Here is a 19,265-nt window from a genome sequence, read left to right as displayed (position 1 = left end):
CAATCCTCAAAGATAGATATTGTTATCCATGCTCTCTGGGTCGATTGGAAATGCATGGGTAGGTGGCTTTATTGATGCCCTTAAATGCACGAGGATTTCCAGAATGGTACACAAGCAGTGGTTTTAATCTGTAATCTCCCACTGCATTAGCCTCAAAGCAAGAGAGTGGCCCTATCTTTTGACGCCTTGAAACCTGGCATTGTATTTTCCTCTTTGGCAATGTATGTTCGATACGGCATTTTTTTCCAATACAGAGCAGTCTCGTCAATGTTAAAAATTTGCTGCGTTGAATAGCTGCCTTCATCAATAACTTTTTCCAATACATTACAAAATTTCTCTGCAACTGCAGAATCGGCACTGCCGATTTCACTGCATACTTTGATGTTGGGGAAACCAGTGCAATGTTTGAACCTATTAAACCACCCATTGCTTGCCACGAACTTGGGTTGGGGTTCGCCGTACTTATCCTTAATATCGTTAATGTTCTTTTATGTTCTTTAACATGTTATTTTATATGCGCACTGTCCCTTAAAATAGTATTCACCATTGAAGCAGCAAGCCCTAATTCCATGCACTAGACGACAAACTTTGTCCTACTTTGTAGTTGTTAATCATTTTCACCTTCATTTCTAAATCAAATTTGTTTCATTTCCTGGCACTACCACCACTTGCACTTTTCATTGGTCACTTTCCCTTCATCATTGTAATATGTAAATAGGAATGAAGAGAAGTTTCTGAAAATTTGCTTTTTATATGATTGAAGATTGCAGTGAAGGAGAACACATTTCACCATAATAGCATAAAAACCCACATAATTGCAGTTATTGGGATTATTGCAAATGCAAAAGGATCAAGTTTACTACCCATTTATAATTAGATGCACTAACAGAAAAGCCCAATAAACCAGAAAGTGCAAGGTAGTGCAATTTCCATCATAAATATGACCTTTTAGAGAGATAAATAGCTTAGTAATAACAAATTTCTTAGTAATATAGAAAAAAACCAAAAAAAAAAAAAACCCAATGTATTATTGGGTTCACATTATGATATTTTCACAATACCTTCATTTATTCCTGTGTGATGCAAAATACGTTTCCACAATTTTTTTGTTTGCACCAGCCGGCAAAAACTTACATAAAGTCAAATTTCCATAAGTTGGGGAGTTCCTGTATATATATTCTTGAGATCTTGGTAAAACCTCTCATAGTGCTCTTCACTCACTGCAAGAAGCTTCTGCGAATACTTTTACAGAAGCTTGGCACAGTGAGTCAAGGTGGCTGTGCTGAAAATGAACTTTCACACTCATGTTGCAACCTAGGTTTTTGAAACTACTAAGCACATTGTTGACAATCTTCTTGTAGTCTTTTTATTATAAATACCTAAGGAGATTTTTCACAACACTTCTGAATGCTAACCAGGCTTCCACTTATTTTTTATATATACTGGAGATAGAAGCACTTTGTTTGGAGAGACAAGTGGCTCCTTGATGGCATTTTTGATTCCAGGTGTGAAATTAGTCCTTTTTAGTCCTGTCTTGTTAATCCAATGATCATTTTTAGGAGTGCTGTTTTATTCATACAGAAAAATGAGGGAACCTTAACCTGACTGTTGCACAAGAAGAATGGTTAGCATCTTAAAATCACTCCAAACTATTCATTCCCTCATGATCACAATATTTCATCTTTGCTAACAAGTGCTGGAAGTATCAAAGTTCTGAGGTTTGGGTTCTTGCCACATCACAGTTACACCGAATGCAAAGGATTTTTCTGTCTTCCATTAACTCATAATATTGGATCCAAGATTTGCCTTGGTCAACAATTCCAACACCAAAATAAGCATCATAGTTATTTATGCTTCTGATTTTATGATATAAAATTTCTACAGATGTAGTAAAAGGAACCAGAATTGTTTACATACCAAAATGTAACACCATCTGAAAAAAATATATTAATCATAATGACACATTAATGATAAATTAACAATTAAAATACCTACAACAATCTTTCTTTAATAGAAATACAATCTGTAATATCTCTCTCTCTACATATATAAAATTTAACATTACCTTTGAGTATCACAAAAGTGGGAGAATTTCACTTGTTGCCACTAGGAACATCATGTTCTTGGATTCTGTCAGCAGCTTTATTATTATTATTATTATTAGCTATATGGTGCAAGGAAGCCTGAGGCTTATGCTGCACCAGCCAAAAAAAAAAAAAAAAAATCCCAAGTTACCCTGAGAGAGAGAGAGAGAGTCAAAAGTAGAAGTGAATCACCAAGAAACAGAAGAATAATGATATCCAGCTCAGGACCCTGGGTATGCCAAGCCCATACTCACCAGATGTGAGCCCCTGGGGGGCTCACATCTGGTTTAGAGTAGCATGTACATATAATGCATAATGTGTCACTTGGGTGAATTTGCCATGAAAAAAGTAATTGTCTAAGGCCACAGCTTTAGACAATTTAAATAATCAAATATATCTGTGATGGATGCCCAAGACAACGTTCATGGTGAAATATATTTTAATTATTTAATCAAGTTCCTTTAACAGTATCATGAATGGAATTTAACTTTCCTAGTTTTAGGGGAGTTAACTGATACATTTCCAATTGCCAAAAGGCCTATGTGCTCTGGATTCATTTTAATAATAAATTATAGTGTCACAGAGCAAAAATGGAAAGAAAATGAGAGGTTTCAGTAAAAAAACATTTAATATTACGTAAAAATATGTTGTGTTCACACAAACAAAAACAAAACAAGTAAAAATAATACAGGAAAGTAATACATAGCATTTGGACTGGAAGGCATTCTTCATCAGTTGTGACTGTTAATCTAAAATACAGAAATATAGAACTCTATGTGCATGCCATGGCAGTCATGTATGGTGAACTGTATATGTAACAATTAGCTGTTAGAATGGAAAGCTTGTAGTTGTAGCTGTAATGCTTGAACACTGTAAATGCCAACGTTTGTCAGCCAAGAGGATGGTTGTCTCAATAATGGGATGGACACGACATCCTCTATTCCGGTTAAAGGAATCGGCACAGCATGAGATGTGCAGGGACTCCAAACACGTGCAGCAACAGTAATGGCAGGACCGATCAATAATCATGACATTGCGACATGGGTCAGTGTCATGATGGGTCAAACCAGAAGTGCTCAGCAATGGCTGAGTGTTCCCCATCCACTAAATGGATAGCTCTTTCATGTTCAGAAACATGACTACTGAGCCTCTTGCCAGTTTCCCCAACATAGCAGCCAGTGCAGTCACTGCAGGGAATATGGTAGACTAATCCAATCTGCAGTAGGGGGTGGGGGAACTGATGTTTTAACTCTTGAGATAAGGGATCGTAACTTCCTGCCCAGGAGTTGTATGCACTTTATCCCATGAGCCTTTAAGACTCTAGAAATCTGTTGTGATAAGTTCAGGTAGAATGGGATAAAGGCGGATTCATTACTGAGCATGGTCCTGTGGGTCACACCTATCTAGGGCGCTGATGGGGTAGCCGCACCTCACAAGATCTATCTTAAACCTAGTAATCTCAGTGCATCTCTCATCCCCATAACTAGAGTGGGTCCAGGCGTGGGTTAGCATGACTCGCGCTGTGCTGACTGGTAGTTGGTGAACTGGCCAGGACACATTGGCTTGTGATAGACTGTTGTCTTCAAACACGCGCCCTTGCAGATAAGGGTATCCAAGTATGGAAGGATATTGTCTGACTCAGCTCAATGGTGAATTGAACGAAAGGAGACAGAGTTAAGGTGGCGCAAAAGTTGGTTGCCCAACTCCCGGAAAATGACCACAAACACATCATCCACGTAGCAACACCAAAAGGCAATGGGACTGGTAGACCCACAAATGCGAGATTCTCCAACTCCTCCATTGCAATGTTTGCCATAACTGAACTAAACTAATCGGGGAACCCATGGCTGTACCGTGTATCTGCTGGTAAATGGAGTCACCAAACATGATGGCCGCCACCAGTCAAGCACAATCTAAGGGCAGCGCAAATGCCCTCTGAAGTTAGAGATGTGTTTCTCAGGGTCTGATCATTGTCCACAAGCTCCTTGGCACACGTGATGGCCAGTTCGACTCGGATTGAAGTGAAAATAGAGACCACATCAAATGAGGCTATGACTTGATCATCCAAGATGGATAGCGTACGAATCCGATCTAGGAATCCCCACTGTTAGAGATGGTGTTGGCAGTCTTGTCTACTAGGGGAGAGAGCAAGCTCAAAAAGAACTTAGATAACTCGTAAGTCGGCGAACCACAACAGGAGATGATAGGTCTTAAGGGTACTCCTTCCTTGTGGACTCACATGCCTCTGACTGCAAGATTCCACAGTTTTATGGACTACCAAAAGTCCATAAGAAAAGAGTACCCTTAAGACCTATTGTCTCCTGTTGTGGTTCGCCAACTTACGAGTTATCTAAGTTCGTTTCGAGCTTACTCTCTCCCCTTGTGGACAAGACTGCCAACACCATCTGTAACAGTGGGGAGTCCCTAGATCGGATTCGTACCCTATCCATGATCGGATGATTGAGTCATAGCCTCATTTGACGTGGTGTCTCTTTTCACTTCAATCCCAGTCGAACCGACCATCACGTGTGTCAAGGAGTTTCTGGACAACCAGACCTTTAGCAACAGATCTTCTCTAACTTCAGAGGACATTTGCCCTGCCCTTAGATTGTGCTTGACTGGTGGGGCCGTCATGTTTTGTGACTCCATTTACCGGCAGATACACGGTACAGCCATGGGTTTCCCAGTTAGTTCAGTTATGGCAAACATTGCAATGGAGGAGTTGGAGAGTTGGCATTTGTGGGTCTACAAGTCCCATTGCCTTTTGGTGTCGCTATGTGGATGATGTGTTTGTGGTCATTTCCCAGGAGTCAGGCAACTGACTTTTGCACCACCTTAACTCTGTCTCCTTTCATTCAATTCACCATTGAGCTGGAGTCGGACAATATCCTTCCATACTTGGATACCCTTGTCCAGCATCTGTCTCCTTTCATTCAACTCTGTCTCCTTTCATTCAATTCACCATTGAGCTGGAGTCAGACAATATCCTTCCATACTTGGATACCCTTGTCCAGCACGAGGGTATGCATTTGAAGACAACAGTCTACAAGAAGCCAATGTGTGCTGGCCAATTCAGTAACTACTGGTCAGCACACACATGCAGCCACCTTCTCAGCACAGTGAGAGCCCTACTAACCTGCGCCTGAACCCACTCTAGTTCTGCGGATGAGAGATGCACTGAGATTACTAGGTTTAAGACAGATCTTGCGAGGCTACCTGAATCTATCACAACAGATTTCTAGTTTTAAAGGCTCATGGGATTAAATGTTTACAACTCCTCGGCAGGAAGTTGCTATCCCTCATCTCAAGAGTTAAAACATCGCCCCCCCCCCTGCTGCAGAGTGGATTAGTCTACTGTATTCCCTGCCATGACTGCAATGGCTGCTATTTTGGGGAAGTTGGCAGGAGGCTCAGTAGTCATGTTTCTGAACATGAAAGAGCTATCCGTTTAGTGGATGTGGAGCACTCAGCCATTGCTGAGCACTTCTGGTCAACCCAGCACGACATTGTCCCATGCAGCGATGTCATGATTACTGATCGGTCCCACCATTACCGTCGCTGTGCCTGGTTGGAGTCACTGCACATCTCATGCTGTAGCAATTCTGCGATTCTTTTAACCAGAACAGAGGATGTCGTGTCCATCCCATTACTGAGATGACGATCCTCTTGGCTGACGAATGTTGGCATTTACAATGTTCCCAGGTATATTACAACTACAAGCTTTTCCTTCTAACAGCTGATTGTTACATACATGCAGTTCACCATACATGACTGCCATGGCATACACAGAGTTCTATATTTCTATATTTTAGATTAATGGTCACAACTGATGAAGAATGCCTTCCAGTTTGAAAGCTAGGTATTACTTTCCTGTATTATTTTTACTTGTGTTTTGTTTTGTTTGTGTGAACATCAACATATTTTTATGTAACATTAAACGTATTTTTTTACTGCAACCTGTCATTTTCTTTCCGTTTTTGCTCTGTGGTACAATAATTTATTATTATTGATACATTTCCCTCTATATATATGAAATACAGTGGGTAATTTTTCACCCATTTTTCACTGTGTTCATTGAACACAGTTCAATATTATAAGCACTACAGCATAAGACTATGTTCTAGATGTCACATGGGTGTTCTATGGCAAATGTAATATAATGGATGTTTTTTTTTTTTTTTAACTCTGGTACATAAGATAGGAAATAACAGTGGATTTAGGCAATCTCATTAAATAGGACATAACTGTGTTCATACTTTTTTGGTAAATAAAAAATCAATCACGTATACTATGTAATTCATCATCATCTTTTGCAACTAATGATAGCATATATCACATTGACCACTCCAGTAGGTCTTTATCATCATAATTTTTCCTCCAACTTATAGTCCTTTGACCAGTTGTACCAAGCTAACTACCTGAGATGCAAGAGGAAAGCCCTCATGATACCTAAATGTTCCTGAATGATTCCTAAAGGAAAATGGATGATATAAGTATTATATCATCGAATATTAGTAACACCAGATAACCTCACTTTGAGTTTACCTAATGTTACTAAAATTGGTTTTAATCAAATATCACCAAACAGGTGAATCCATTATTAATTGAAAGCATCAAAGCACTGTTATGAATAGTGTTATATTCAAAAGTGTTAAAAAAAAAAAAAAAAAAAAAACATCTGATTATAAATATAATGAAAATTATATGGATATTAAAACACCCACTACTGAGCATTGGCTGACTGCAGCAATTAAGTAAAGGAATGGAATTACATTTCAATGCAGGTGTAGAAATGACTTGATAAATAAATGATTCTCCCCATTACATTTTTCTATTTGCTCTCTTGGGTTGCTGTCGCTTTATTCCCTCCAGTGACAACGAGTGATCATAGTGTCCTCAAGCCAAAAAGACAGAAAAATATAATGTAAAGAAACATTTATTTATCAAATTATTTCAATGCCTGCTTTGAAATTTAATTCCATTCTTTTACTTAATTGATGCAATGGACCAATGCAGCTCAGTACTAGAGGTTTAGCATTCATATAACTTTCATTATGTTTGCAATCAGAAGAAAACTTCTCATTGCAAACATAATTTACATCACAAGATTATAAGACAATAATATTAACAAGATTAATGCTGTGTATGGTTTCATTAAGCATGATGAAACTACACATATCACTTGAGGCCACCCCTTATCTAATTAGGAGGCAGTAGCTCTAAGACAAGTAATGACACTGCTTTGGAGTTTTTAACAAATAACAGATTGACCTATTTGGCAATTATTTGATTAAAATTATATTAGTAACCTTAGGTAAACTTATGGATAATGATGTAATTTCTAAAGTTAGTTTAAGCTCAAGCCTCTCACGTGAGGAACAAAGAGTACCTGAGACAGAAAAATGTGATGAGAGAAACATTATTTATCAAATTATTTCAACACTGGCATTGAAATCTAACCCCATTCCTTTATTTAAGTCAGCTTATAACAACATATATCTTCCATCATTATTATTATTATTTAAAGAATACCTTAAATTATTGAACAACATACTTTATATGCTGGATTCTATGCTCCAACCCGGATATCCAATGATATCCGGGTTAGAGCATATTTCAAACTTACATGTTATTTGGTTTTTAGGAGCATTAGCAACTAAGGCCATATTGCTCCGAGATATGCGGTGGTCATTCCCTGACCTTTCCGCATCCTCCGTATTTGGTGGTGATGGGCTCGAACTCCGGTCTAATCAAGAAGCGTGTGCTACGCACTGCTGCTCCTTCCCATCTGGCTACGGAGGCACTCAAACTTATATGAAATCTGTTCAAATTAGGGAGGGAGTGCCAAAAGGCAAGTTTATCAGCATACTATTTGCAACTGTCCTGGAGCTGAGAAGTGTTTAGGGAATTAATCACAGAAGCTCCCAAAATTTTATACCAAATAAAAGATACTGTTTATGGTTTAGACCAAAAAGGATGTCAGATAAATAGATAAGCTTAGTGGCAAAGAAAAATGCACGGTGTCATTATAAATTGTAGATGGGGAATACAGAATCCAACATAAGTATAAATTATCCCATAATCAAGTTAATCAGGGAGTTAGGCATGCTAAGGCAGATTGTGAGAGGCTTCAACTAAAAGCACAAAGAAAATTAGCATATTTTTCATTTACATTCACATATCAAGAAGTTTTTAGGAATGGAGATACTAGAAGTCTACTAATTCTTTAATTTTTTGATACCTGAAGAGAAGCTAAAAACTAAACTGGTGTAGTTAAACATAAATAAGGCAACCTTATTCTGATGGAATATAACAAAATATATTAAAAAAAAGCAGCAAAAGGAGTAACCAAATCTCTTTAACTAATGGATTCAGGAGGAATATCAAAAAACTGGACATATGCAAATATCTCTCCTATTCACAAAAGTATTCACCACACCTAAAAAAAGACATTGAGCTTGTTGAAAAGTTCCAAAGACTGATAACTCATTTGGTGAAATTGGTAAAAGGGTGTTCACATGAGTAAAGACTGAATATGTGGGTTGCACAGCTTGGAAACTAGGCACCTTTAGAGGAGACTAGATTGAGGTGTCTAAGGCTCTGAGAGGCAAAAGTAAAATGAATGAGGGCAAAATTTTCATGGTTATAAATGATTATAGAACTAAGGGCCATAATTTGAAGTTATGGGGGGGAGAGATATTTAGATTGCATTGCAGAAAGTTTTATTTTAGCCAGCGAGTTATAAATTACTGGAATAAGTTACCTATATGGGTGGTCGAGGCTGACAGTTTGGGGAAATCCAGAGGTTAGCTGAATAGTTACCTATTACCTATGGGAGGAGGGAAGGCCTTGAGTGGTTTCAGCAGGCTCAGTGCTGGCTGACGGAATACTTCCGCTTACTCAGATTAAGAATCTGAGGGAGCATAGATTCAAATTGAGGAAAGACAGTTGTACAATAGATGTGCGGAACTTTGCCTCTAAGCCAGCAGGTAGTTGATTGCTGGAACAGACTTCCATCTGTTGTTGTGGAAGTTGATAGCTTAAATAAATTTTAAGGCTGAACTAGACAAACATTTGGGGTGACCGGATGGGTGAAATGGTAAGGTGGTTTTTTTTTTTTTTTTTTTTTTGGCTGATGCTGTATAAGCTTGCTTTCTTGACCAACATTATGTTTTACTTATTTCTGTTATTTGGTTAGTGTTAATTAAATGATTTGAACATTAGATTTATCTATTTATGTTAATTCTGTTTAGATAGTATGAATCAGAACTGTACTACTCAATATGTTCTACGTTGATAATAATATTAGTAAAATAATAAGAGGAGTATACCTCAATATAGTGCGTAGAACACTTCCGTATGATACCCTCCAGAAATTAAAACGAAAAAATTGACAACTTACCGGTACATTAGAGTAAAATATAAATAATTAAATAATCAATTTAACACAATTCAAATCAATTTGATTTTTAATTGTTTTAAATTGATTTGAATTGTGTTAAATTGATTATTTAATTATTTATATTTTACTCTAATGTACCGGTAAGTTGTCGATTTTTTCGTTTTTTCCGTTTTAATTTCTGGAGGGTATCATGCGGAAGTGTTCTACGCACTATATTGAGGTATACTCCTCTTATTATTTTACTAATGTTAATTCTGTTTATTACTATTTGCTTTAACAAGTTGATTACATTAGTATTAGCAGAGGCATATGATGTAAGAAAGCAAGCTTATACAGCATCAGCAAAAAAACCTTCCCATTTCACAAATCCATTCACTCCAAATGTTTATCTAGTTCTGCCTTGAATTTATTTAAGTTGTCAGCTTCTACAATGACAGATGGAAGTTTGGTCCAGCAATCAACCACTTGCTGGCTAAAGGCAAATTTCCACATGTCTGTTCTACAACTGTCTTTCCTCAATTTGAATTTATGTCCCCTCAGGCAATTAATCTGGGCAAGAGGAAGGATCCCATTGGCATTCAGCTTGCTCAAACCATTACACCTCAATCAGATCATCTTGCAGGTGATTAGTCTCCAGATGCTGCAATTTTCAGAACTTAAGCCTTTCTTGGTAAGACCACCCTTTCGTTCCCTTCACCAATCTTGTTGCCCTTCTCTGTACTCGCTCAAGCAACTCTAACATCCTTCCTAAAATGAGGCCTCCAAGCCTGTATACAGTACTCAAGGTGTGGTCTGACCATTGCCTTATACAAGGGGATAATCACCTCCTTATCCCTGCTGGAAAAATTCCTGTCTATCATTGACAAGACACCTTGAACTACTCTTGCAGACTGTCTGCACTGCAAGGAAAACTTCATATCTGACTCCCCAATTACCTCCAGGTCCTTTTCATTCTCTACCACCCTGAGTGTAGTACCACCCAGTTGTTACTGCTACCCATTATGCAGTATCTTTACATTTGTCAATGTTAAACTTCAGTTGCCACCTCTCAGTTCATTTACTCAACATTTCTAGATCCTCTTGCAGTAGTGTAGTGTCATTAACAACCCTGCCAACCTTCGTATCATCTGCAAACATAGAAATTAAGACTGATATACCATCATCAACATCATTGATAAATATACAAAACAACAGTGGTCCAAACACTGTGGAACTTCACAAATAACATTAGTCCACGAAGAGCAGCATCCATTGATTACCACTCTCTATCTTCTTCCATTCAATGACCTTTTTATCCATTGTAGCAATTTACCCTTAATACTATACTGCTCCAATCTGAACAGTAGTCTTCCATGTGCAACAGTATAAAAAGCTTTCCTAAGATCCAAGTATATGACATCAAAATTATTTTTTGCATCCAGTTCCTTTGTGACCACATCATAGTATCCAATCAAATTGTTCAAACAATACTTCCCCTTAACAAACCCATGCTGTGTCTGAACTATAACTGAAGTGTTGTCTAGATGATCCTGCAGTACTTATTTAACCAGTGCCTCCATTAATTTCCCTGGAACAGAAGTTAAACTAAGAGGTATGTAATTAATTTGTCACCCTTTGATCCTCCTTTGTGAATGGAGATCACATTTGCACATCTCCATTCGACGGGTACCTCCCCTGAGTCCAAGGAAGTTCTCATAATTATGGCTAAAGGTCTGCTTACTTCCATTGCTGTCTCCTTTAATATAACTGGATAGATCCCATCCATCCCAGGTGCCTTTTTTTATGTTTATCTTCAACAATTTCTCCTCCACTTTGCTCTCAGTTATTATAAAATCATTTAACTCACTATCATAGTTTAATACACCTCTGTTATACCCCTCACTGAATAACTCCTCATGTGCGAATGTAGATGCAAAATACTCATTGAGTTTGTTAGCTACCTGAGCAGGATCATCAACAGTCAAATCATCGATATCAAGTGGACCAATCTGATTCATCCCCTTCTTTCTAGAGTTTGCATAAGCAAAGAACTCTTTGCTGTTTTTATTTACATCCTTTACCAAAGATGTCTCATAATCTGCCTTTACTTGCCTAACCTCTTTTGTAACTAGGTTACAGACCAGCTTATATCTTCCATAGGATTCTGTGTCACCTGTTAATTTATATGTATCCCATGCATTTTTCTTCTCTTCCGCATGTCTCATTAGTTCATCTGGCATTCATTTAGGCCCAAACCTTCAACAATATTTCTTAGTTGGTATGAAAAGCCTAGTAGCAGATTAATTCTTTGAATGCTTCACATTTAGAATTTGCTCTTGGTAACATCATCAGTTGGTCCCACTGTACATAATTTAATAACCTGTCTCAGACAACCGTAGTCACCTTTACGAAAACAAAAACTCTTCCCCTTCCCCCCTGATGGTAGTTACATCTCTGAGTAAATCCCACTTCAGAATACTGCCACCTAGTGATTCCTTTATCTGCAGATTCTTAATGCATGAAGAATCACTACTGATAATCAGATTAAGAGTATTACTCGCTCTGGATGCCTCTTGAACATGCTGCTGTAGAAAACAATCATCCAAGAAATCCACAAAAGCCTTGCTAGTGTGTGAATTACCAACCCACAAGTTCCAGTTAATATCTGGGAAATTAAAATCCCCCATTATAAGACAATCTGATTTACTGGCCCACACTATTTCTTTGTTCAGCTGTTCATTATACTCATTAGAGTCATTAGGCCTATAGCACACTCCTACTCTCACTTTTGCTTTCCCAGTGCTTATGTCACATTAAACTGACTCAATGCTGCACTGTCCACCCATTTGAACTGGATGCATTTCGTTAGATTTTGTGTGTTTCTTAATCTCCAAATTTCAGTTCTACATTCCTTATATGTGTGACACCACATCTGTGATATTCCAACGATATCTGCCTTTGATGTTTTGAACCGCACCTCAAAATCATCAAATTTATTTACTAAACACTGACTCAGTCAATGTTTAAATTTACATTTTGTTTGTTACTTTTTATTATTTAATCTAAAGACGGTGGTAGCCATAACACACCTTATGATTTGAGTTTGTTTGTTACTTCTTTTTGCGTTCACGATAATATGATGTCCCTTGAAAAGGGAATTTGTGAGTTCCCTTTAGTTTTTTATTTTTTCAAGTGGCACTTGAAAACAGAAGCACTTGTGCTTCTGTGGTTATGGGGGCACATCTCCTTGGATGGGATGTCATTCATGTGCTTGCACTGCTAGGAGTGCATGTCATTTTGTTCTTTCTTTAATTTTATTTGAATATTATGGTGTTTTAGGATGCAGGTAGTGATACTGCACCTTCCTAAGAATTTACCATAATTGCTGCAGTTACTTGTTTCACAGTAATTTGACTTTACTTGTTTCTTTTTTATAATAGTTTTGTAGACATAATGACCAATGGAAATAAACATGCTGGAAAACTTTCTTTTTTCTTTCACAGAGATAATTCAAGATTTCCATACTTCCTTGGGTATGTTTATGATATCTTGGACATCACCTTTCCTGGTTGGTGGGTTGGACAAGGTACTTCCAACTACTCTATGATTCCAAGATTTAACACCTGTGGATTTTTGTCTCTGTCAGTTCCTCAAAGATGAAGTTTCCATGCTACTATTACTGGCAGACTTGAATCAGTTTCAAACCAGAATCACAGTAGCAACTAAGAGCTTAAAGAGTGACACCCAACATGGTAGAGTACATAGCAAGAAATTGACTTCTGTTGGAATGACTGGTGGCAGCTATATTAAGATACTTGGAAAAAAAAACTTGATGACTACAATGTCATTTTTGTAAATACTGAATAAATAGATTTACAGACAAAATTACAAATCAACTTTTGAATAATCCTGTATATAACTGAACTCTCCATAGCTGAGTGGTCATGAGCGGGAGTGCAGTAGCACACACTCTCTAAATACAGTCAATCTGCCAACCTTCACTGGACTAGAATGGCAGATTATGATCCATTTCCCTCAATATGAACTGTTGAGGAGCTTCCATCCTGCTGTGGATTGATAATGGCTGCAGTTTACCCCCCCCCCTTTTTTTTTATGTATTTTGAAAGGCCACAATTATATGGGCCGCTTAATTTTATTTTTTTAGGCAGTATATGAGCAAATACAAATAAATGAAAGACTGTTGTTTACAAACATGCTAAAATTTCTACAAACATACACAATAAACAGCTAAGTGAATCATTACCTCAGTTTAATGCTGCATGTATGAAATAAGTATATGCTCTGAAAAGAGTAATCCATAAATTATCACCAGTGAATTGTTAATCTTGTTCGTGAATAGTAATTAATCTGTTACATGACTTAACAAATTTCTCTGTTATTTGAGCATGATTAAAAAACATATGGCTCTGATATGAAAGCTACAATCAGCACAATAACCAATCCAATAACTAAATTTTTTGACTGTTGGGGTGGTGCCAGGTTTGGGAGGTTTGACTAATCAGAAAGTGAAAAACATTTTTCTGTTTAATCAAAAATCTCAGAATGGGGGGGGGGGGACTAATAACGAAGACAATCAGAAATGAAAAGGGAGAAGCTAAAAAAAGAACAGAACAGAACAAAAGGATAGTTTAAAAGTATGGAGGTAATACTTCACTGAACTGCTAAACAAAAGCTGAAGAAATTACTGAAAAATAGTGAAATGAAGGGAAACTGTGGATGATATCTCCATTTTTGAGAAAGAAAGGGCATTGAACATAGCATTTAGCATTAGCAAGGGCACATGATGCAAGAAAGCAAGCTTATATAGCATCAGCCAAAAAAAAAAAAAAAAAAACACACCCCCTTCTCATTTCATCATTCCACTAGCTACAAATATTTGTCTAGTTCTGCCTTGAATCTGTTTACGCTATCAACTTCTACGAGAGATCGAAATTTATTCCAGCAATCATCCACCCGCTGGCTAAAATCAAACTTCCTCACATCTATCGTACAACTGTCTTTCCTCAATTTGAATTTATGCCCTCTCATTTATGTCTTGCTCAGAATAATTGCCTTTATGGCAATTATTCTGCATTTGAAATCCTCATTTGTAATGCAGCAAGCCCATATTACAAATGTGAAAAAAAAATAAATAAATAAAATAAATAAAAATAATAATAAAAAAAAAAAAATGTTGTGGTAACAAATATCCAAAAATGGTTAAGTATGATCAACTTAAGATGGTATAGATATATAGAAACGATGGGAGAAGCAAAAATTAAACAAAAATTAACTAAATTAGCTAAAGAGATAGATGAAACAAAAATTAATGATAAGTCAGTGGTTACTTGACATCATTAGTAGATGATGTCAAGCAAACATTAAAGAAATGGGTGTTTATTCTTGTTAGGTTAATGGTATTGAATGGAAGGCCAATGGTCAAAATATTTTCTATCACAGTCACCTGAATACCCACTGGATGTAAGAGATTTGGATCATGGTGAAAACGGGATCATATTTCTTTGCAGTCTTCATCCTAAAGGGTGTATGTAAGTACTTGGTATGTGTATAAAGATGCAAAAATAATGTACATTTGCTTTTACATTTTTATATTCATATACTAATTTAGATTTGAAGGAATACAGTAATATAATCCTAATCAAAACATTGATTTTATACATTATACATGAAATAGAACTTTACCTTATCAATTACAGAAAGATAAAAATCTCTAAAATCACTGTATCTCCTCAGAACACACCACCTCTCCTCAAGACAATTAGGGTCCTTACGAATCACATTAATTGCATATACTGCATATGTATGTCCAGAATAATTAGCTATACCTAAAAAAAAAAGCAGAAAATATTCAATAATTAGCAGTTCATATTGCAGATGTTTATTCAAATATTTCAACTGTGAAAATAATTTCTGTTATACATTTTTTTATTAAACTGCTGTGATTGCCTTCTTTTCTGACTAGAAGAACACTCAATTTCACATCTTATGAAAATGTCAGCTTTTAATTTTTTTTTGCATTTTTATATATATATATATATATATATACACACACCTAATTCTGTTTTTGCACGAACTTTTTTTACACAAATTTGATTTAACACAAATTCAAAATAAATATTTCATTCTCTTTTTACGCGAGTCATTTTGATTTAACACGATTTCTATGAATTTTTTTTTGCCTAAATTCTAAAAAAAAAATTTTTTTATTTGTGGCATATTAGTATCATTTCTTTTTTTTTACACGCACCAATAGATTGGATAACAGCTAGTGTGTGCGTTTTGAAATGCGTGCTTTTGTTTACCAATGTGTATGTCTAGGTATCTATGAATCATCAACGTTTTTATTGAATTTGGTGCACATCTACGGTATTCGTGCATTGTATCTTCGGAAGACAGTTAGTAGTAAGCTCCATTTCAAAGTGAAAGAACCTTTAGTGAAATTTGTGCACATATAAATTTATTAATTTTGCCGATAGTCAATAAATTGTAAGTTTACATATTAATTAATTTTTCAGTAGCCCTTATATAATGTTGAATAATTCGCCTATTACCAAAATGAAAAGGAAAGTGATTTCTTTGGAACTTAAAATTCAAATTTTAGATCGTCTTGCAACTGGACAAGGGGCTATGTCTGTAGGTAAGCATTTTGGTGTACATGAAGCTACAGTAAGAACTATTAAGAAAAATGAAGCTGCAATTAGGAAGTCGGTATGTTCTGGAACAAAAGTAAGTGTTAATTCATCATCACATACAAGAGATATTGTCAAGGAAAAAATGGAAAAGGCCCTGGTAATATGGATAGAAGATCAGTCACAAAAGAGTACCAGTAGATGGAAATGCCATCAAGCAAACAGCACTAAGAATTTACAGACAGATTAAAGAAAAGGAGCCAAGCACTTCATCTCAGTTAAACAGAAAGTATGAATTGTCTGCAAGTACAGGTTAGATGACAGAGTTGCTTAAAAGGAATGCTCTTCATAATATAAAAATTAAAGGTGAAACTGCATCTGCAGATGAATCGACTGCTAAAGTATTCCTGCAGGAACTTGCAAAAATTATTGAAGATGGAGGATACACTCCTGATCAAGTGTGGAATGCAGATGAAACTGGTTTCTTCTGGAAATGAATGCCAAACAGAACGTATATAGCCAAATCGCAGAAAACTGCTGGTGGTTTTAAGGTAACTAAGGATCGTGTGACCTTATTACTTTCCTCCAACGCTTCAGGAGATCGTATGTTGAAACCACTGCTGGTAAATCAAGCCCTAAACCCATGTTCAATGAAAGGTGTAGATATCAATAAACTGCTTGTTCACGGGATGGCAAACAAGAAGGCCTGGGTGACCACTGCTATCTTTACAGAATGGTTCAACAAATATTTCGTCCCAGAAGTCAGACGTTATATGAATTTGAAAGGTCTCGAATTTAAAGTTCTGATTCTCGACAATGCACCCAGCCATCCTGTCTTGGAACACCCAAACGTACAAATTTTATTTCTGCCACCTAATACTACATCTTTGATACAACTGCTAGACCAAGGTATAATTGCGACAATTAAAACATACTACGTAAAACGAACATTCCAACATGTTTTGGACAAACTGAATGATGAAACACTAACAGTCATTGATGTGTGGAAGAAATTCTCAATTATGGATTGTATCAATCAAGTTGGATTAGCGTTAACTGAATTAAAACCAGAAACTTTAAATGCGTGTTGGAAAGCAGTTTGGCCACAATGTGTAAAAAGCAAAGATCCCATCATCCCTAATACGACCGAATTTCCCAACATCATTACAATGGCACACAAAATTGGTGGAGAAGGATTCAATGATCTATCGTTTGAAGATATTGATGAATTGTTAACCAACAAAGCCCTAAGCAAAGATGAAATATTAGAGCTTGTCCTTGGGACTCCTTATCCCACAGAACGTAGTGATAATGAAGAAAATGATCCTATTCTAAATGCAGATTTAATAAAAGGTCTGAAACTGGCCAGAAAATTAGGTAATCATTTTGTCAAACATGACCCTAATGAGGAACGCGCTGGGAAGTTTCAACGTGAACTGAAGTTGTTGACAGCCTCTTACAGAGAATTATATAACGGCCTAACCAATACACGAACACAACGATTAATAACTGAATTCGTTCGTAAAACTGGTGAAACATCAGCACCAGAGGAGACTCGTGCTGATTTTGCTGAAGAGATCACAGAAAGAATTTCATTAATAGAGGAAGATTTGGTTTCGTTTTTAATGGCGCATTGGCAGCTAAGGCCATAATGCGCCAAGTCAAAATAGAGGAAGAAGACGATGTCCACAACATTTCTAGTGATGGCAGTGATATTCCAGTCGTATGCAAACGTATGCGCCGTTTATTATCAGAAAGTGAAAATGAATAAAATCTTGTTATGTGTAAAACAGATTTTTTTTGTTCATGAAGAATTTTTTTCATTTCATATGCATACAAATTTACTTTAATACATTTTCATTACATATTATTACATGTGTATTTTGTTGAAATGAAATAATAAGCTTAAAAGGAATTTTTTTTGGTTTTTTTTTTTTTTTATTATTTTTAGTGATTTTTTAGATCCGGAACCAATCTTCTTTTCTTCCATAAATACAATGTCTTTTTTTTACACGAATTTTTTTTACACATATTTTTCAGGAACGTATCTATCGTGTAAAAACAGAATTAGGTGTATATGCTCTACTGGTATCTGATCAGCAGTAGGTGCTGATTGTTGTTGTTGTTGTTAAGTTTAACGACACATAGGCTGCTGGGGCCATATTGTGTCTTTCTAATGGTGGATATGAAACGATACCTATATTTTATGGTATATTCCTATCTGATTTAAGTAAGTAAATAGTTCCTTTTTATTAGGATCATCTCCCAGGATCTGCATTAAATTTACTGATGACTGTGTATTAGAAATTGACTTAAAGATGCTTAAGCGGATGGTTTGAAAGTGGGGACAGTCCACTAGCAAATGGCGAATGGTCAGTTGAACTTGGCATGATGTGCATTGAGGAGCACTGTCATTATTTAATAGATACAGGTGAGTGAGGTGTGTATGCCCAATCCTTAGCCTTCCTAAAATTGTTTCTTCTCGTCTATTTTTCCAGAAACTGGAGAGCCACAGTTTTGGTTCTGGTTTTATTTTGTATAGTTTGTTTCCTGGATAACCTCTCCAGATCAGTGACCATCTATTGTAACATGCTTTACGAATGATATGTTTGAAATCGGAGTACGGAACTTGACAATTCTGTAAAATATTGGTATCTGGTTGTTTGGCTGCAAGATCTGCTCTTTCATTACCTGCTATACCAGAATGCCCTGGTATCCAGCAGAATATCACAGTTTGGTTGGTCTCATTGCACACAAGTAATTTGGAATGGATTTGTTTGATAACAGGGTGAGAGGAGGTGCTATTGCTATTTATGGCAGAGACAGCACTGAGGGAGTCAGTGTATATTAAGGCAGAAGAAATCAGAAGTTGAGTAATGTGATCTAGGGCCAAGTTAATAGCATAAAGCTCTGCAGTGAAGATACTGCATTCTACAGGTAATGAGATAGAAGTAGTGAATGAAGGGAAGATTGCCGCAGCGCCTACTTGGGTCTCAGTTTTTGATCCATCAGTATAGATCTTACAGGCCTGTGAATTAGAAGCAGAATGAGTTTCATGTAATTGTGCGATATTGAAGGGAGACAAGGTTTTCTTTCCCACTGTTGGAAATAATCATCATAAATTGCACGGATATTTGTCCACGGTGGATC

The 19,265-nt window shown here is 36.6% G+C and overlaps 1 protein-coding gene across 4 annotated transcripts in view; it reads right to left on the bottom strand.

The window, feature by feature from the left end:
• Positions 1–19,265, bottom strand: part of LOC150090697 (sorting nexin-13-like) — a 372,237-nt gene that overhangs the window by 87,451 nt on the left and 265,521 nt on the right. For all 4 annotated transcript variants that reach the window (XM_090372320.1, XM_090372326.1, XM_090372330.1 and 1 more), the window contains one exon: positions 15,169–15,311. In XM_090372320.1, the coding sequence (XP_090228446.1) occupies positions 15,169–15,311 (143 nt within the window). The remainder of the gene's footprint in view (positions 1–15,168; positions 15,312–19,265) is intronic.

This window comes from Mastigoproctus giganteus, chromosome 1 (genome assembly GCF_048544385.1).
Source record: "Mastigoproctus giganteus isolate SK-2022 chromosome 1, ASM4854438v1, whole genome shotgun sequence".
Classification (NCBI taxonomy): Eukaryota; Metazoa; Arthropoda; class Arachnida; order Uropygi; family Thelyphonidae; genus Mastigoproctus; species Mastigoproctus giganteus.
This window is presented reverse-complemented; position numbering and strand designations above follow the sequence as displayed.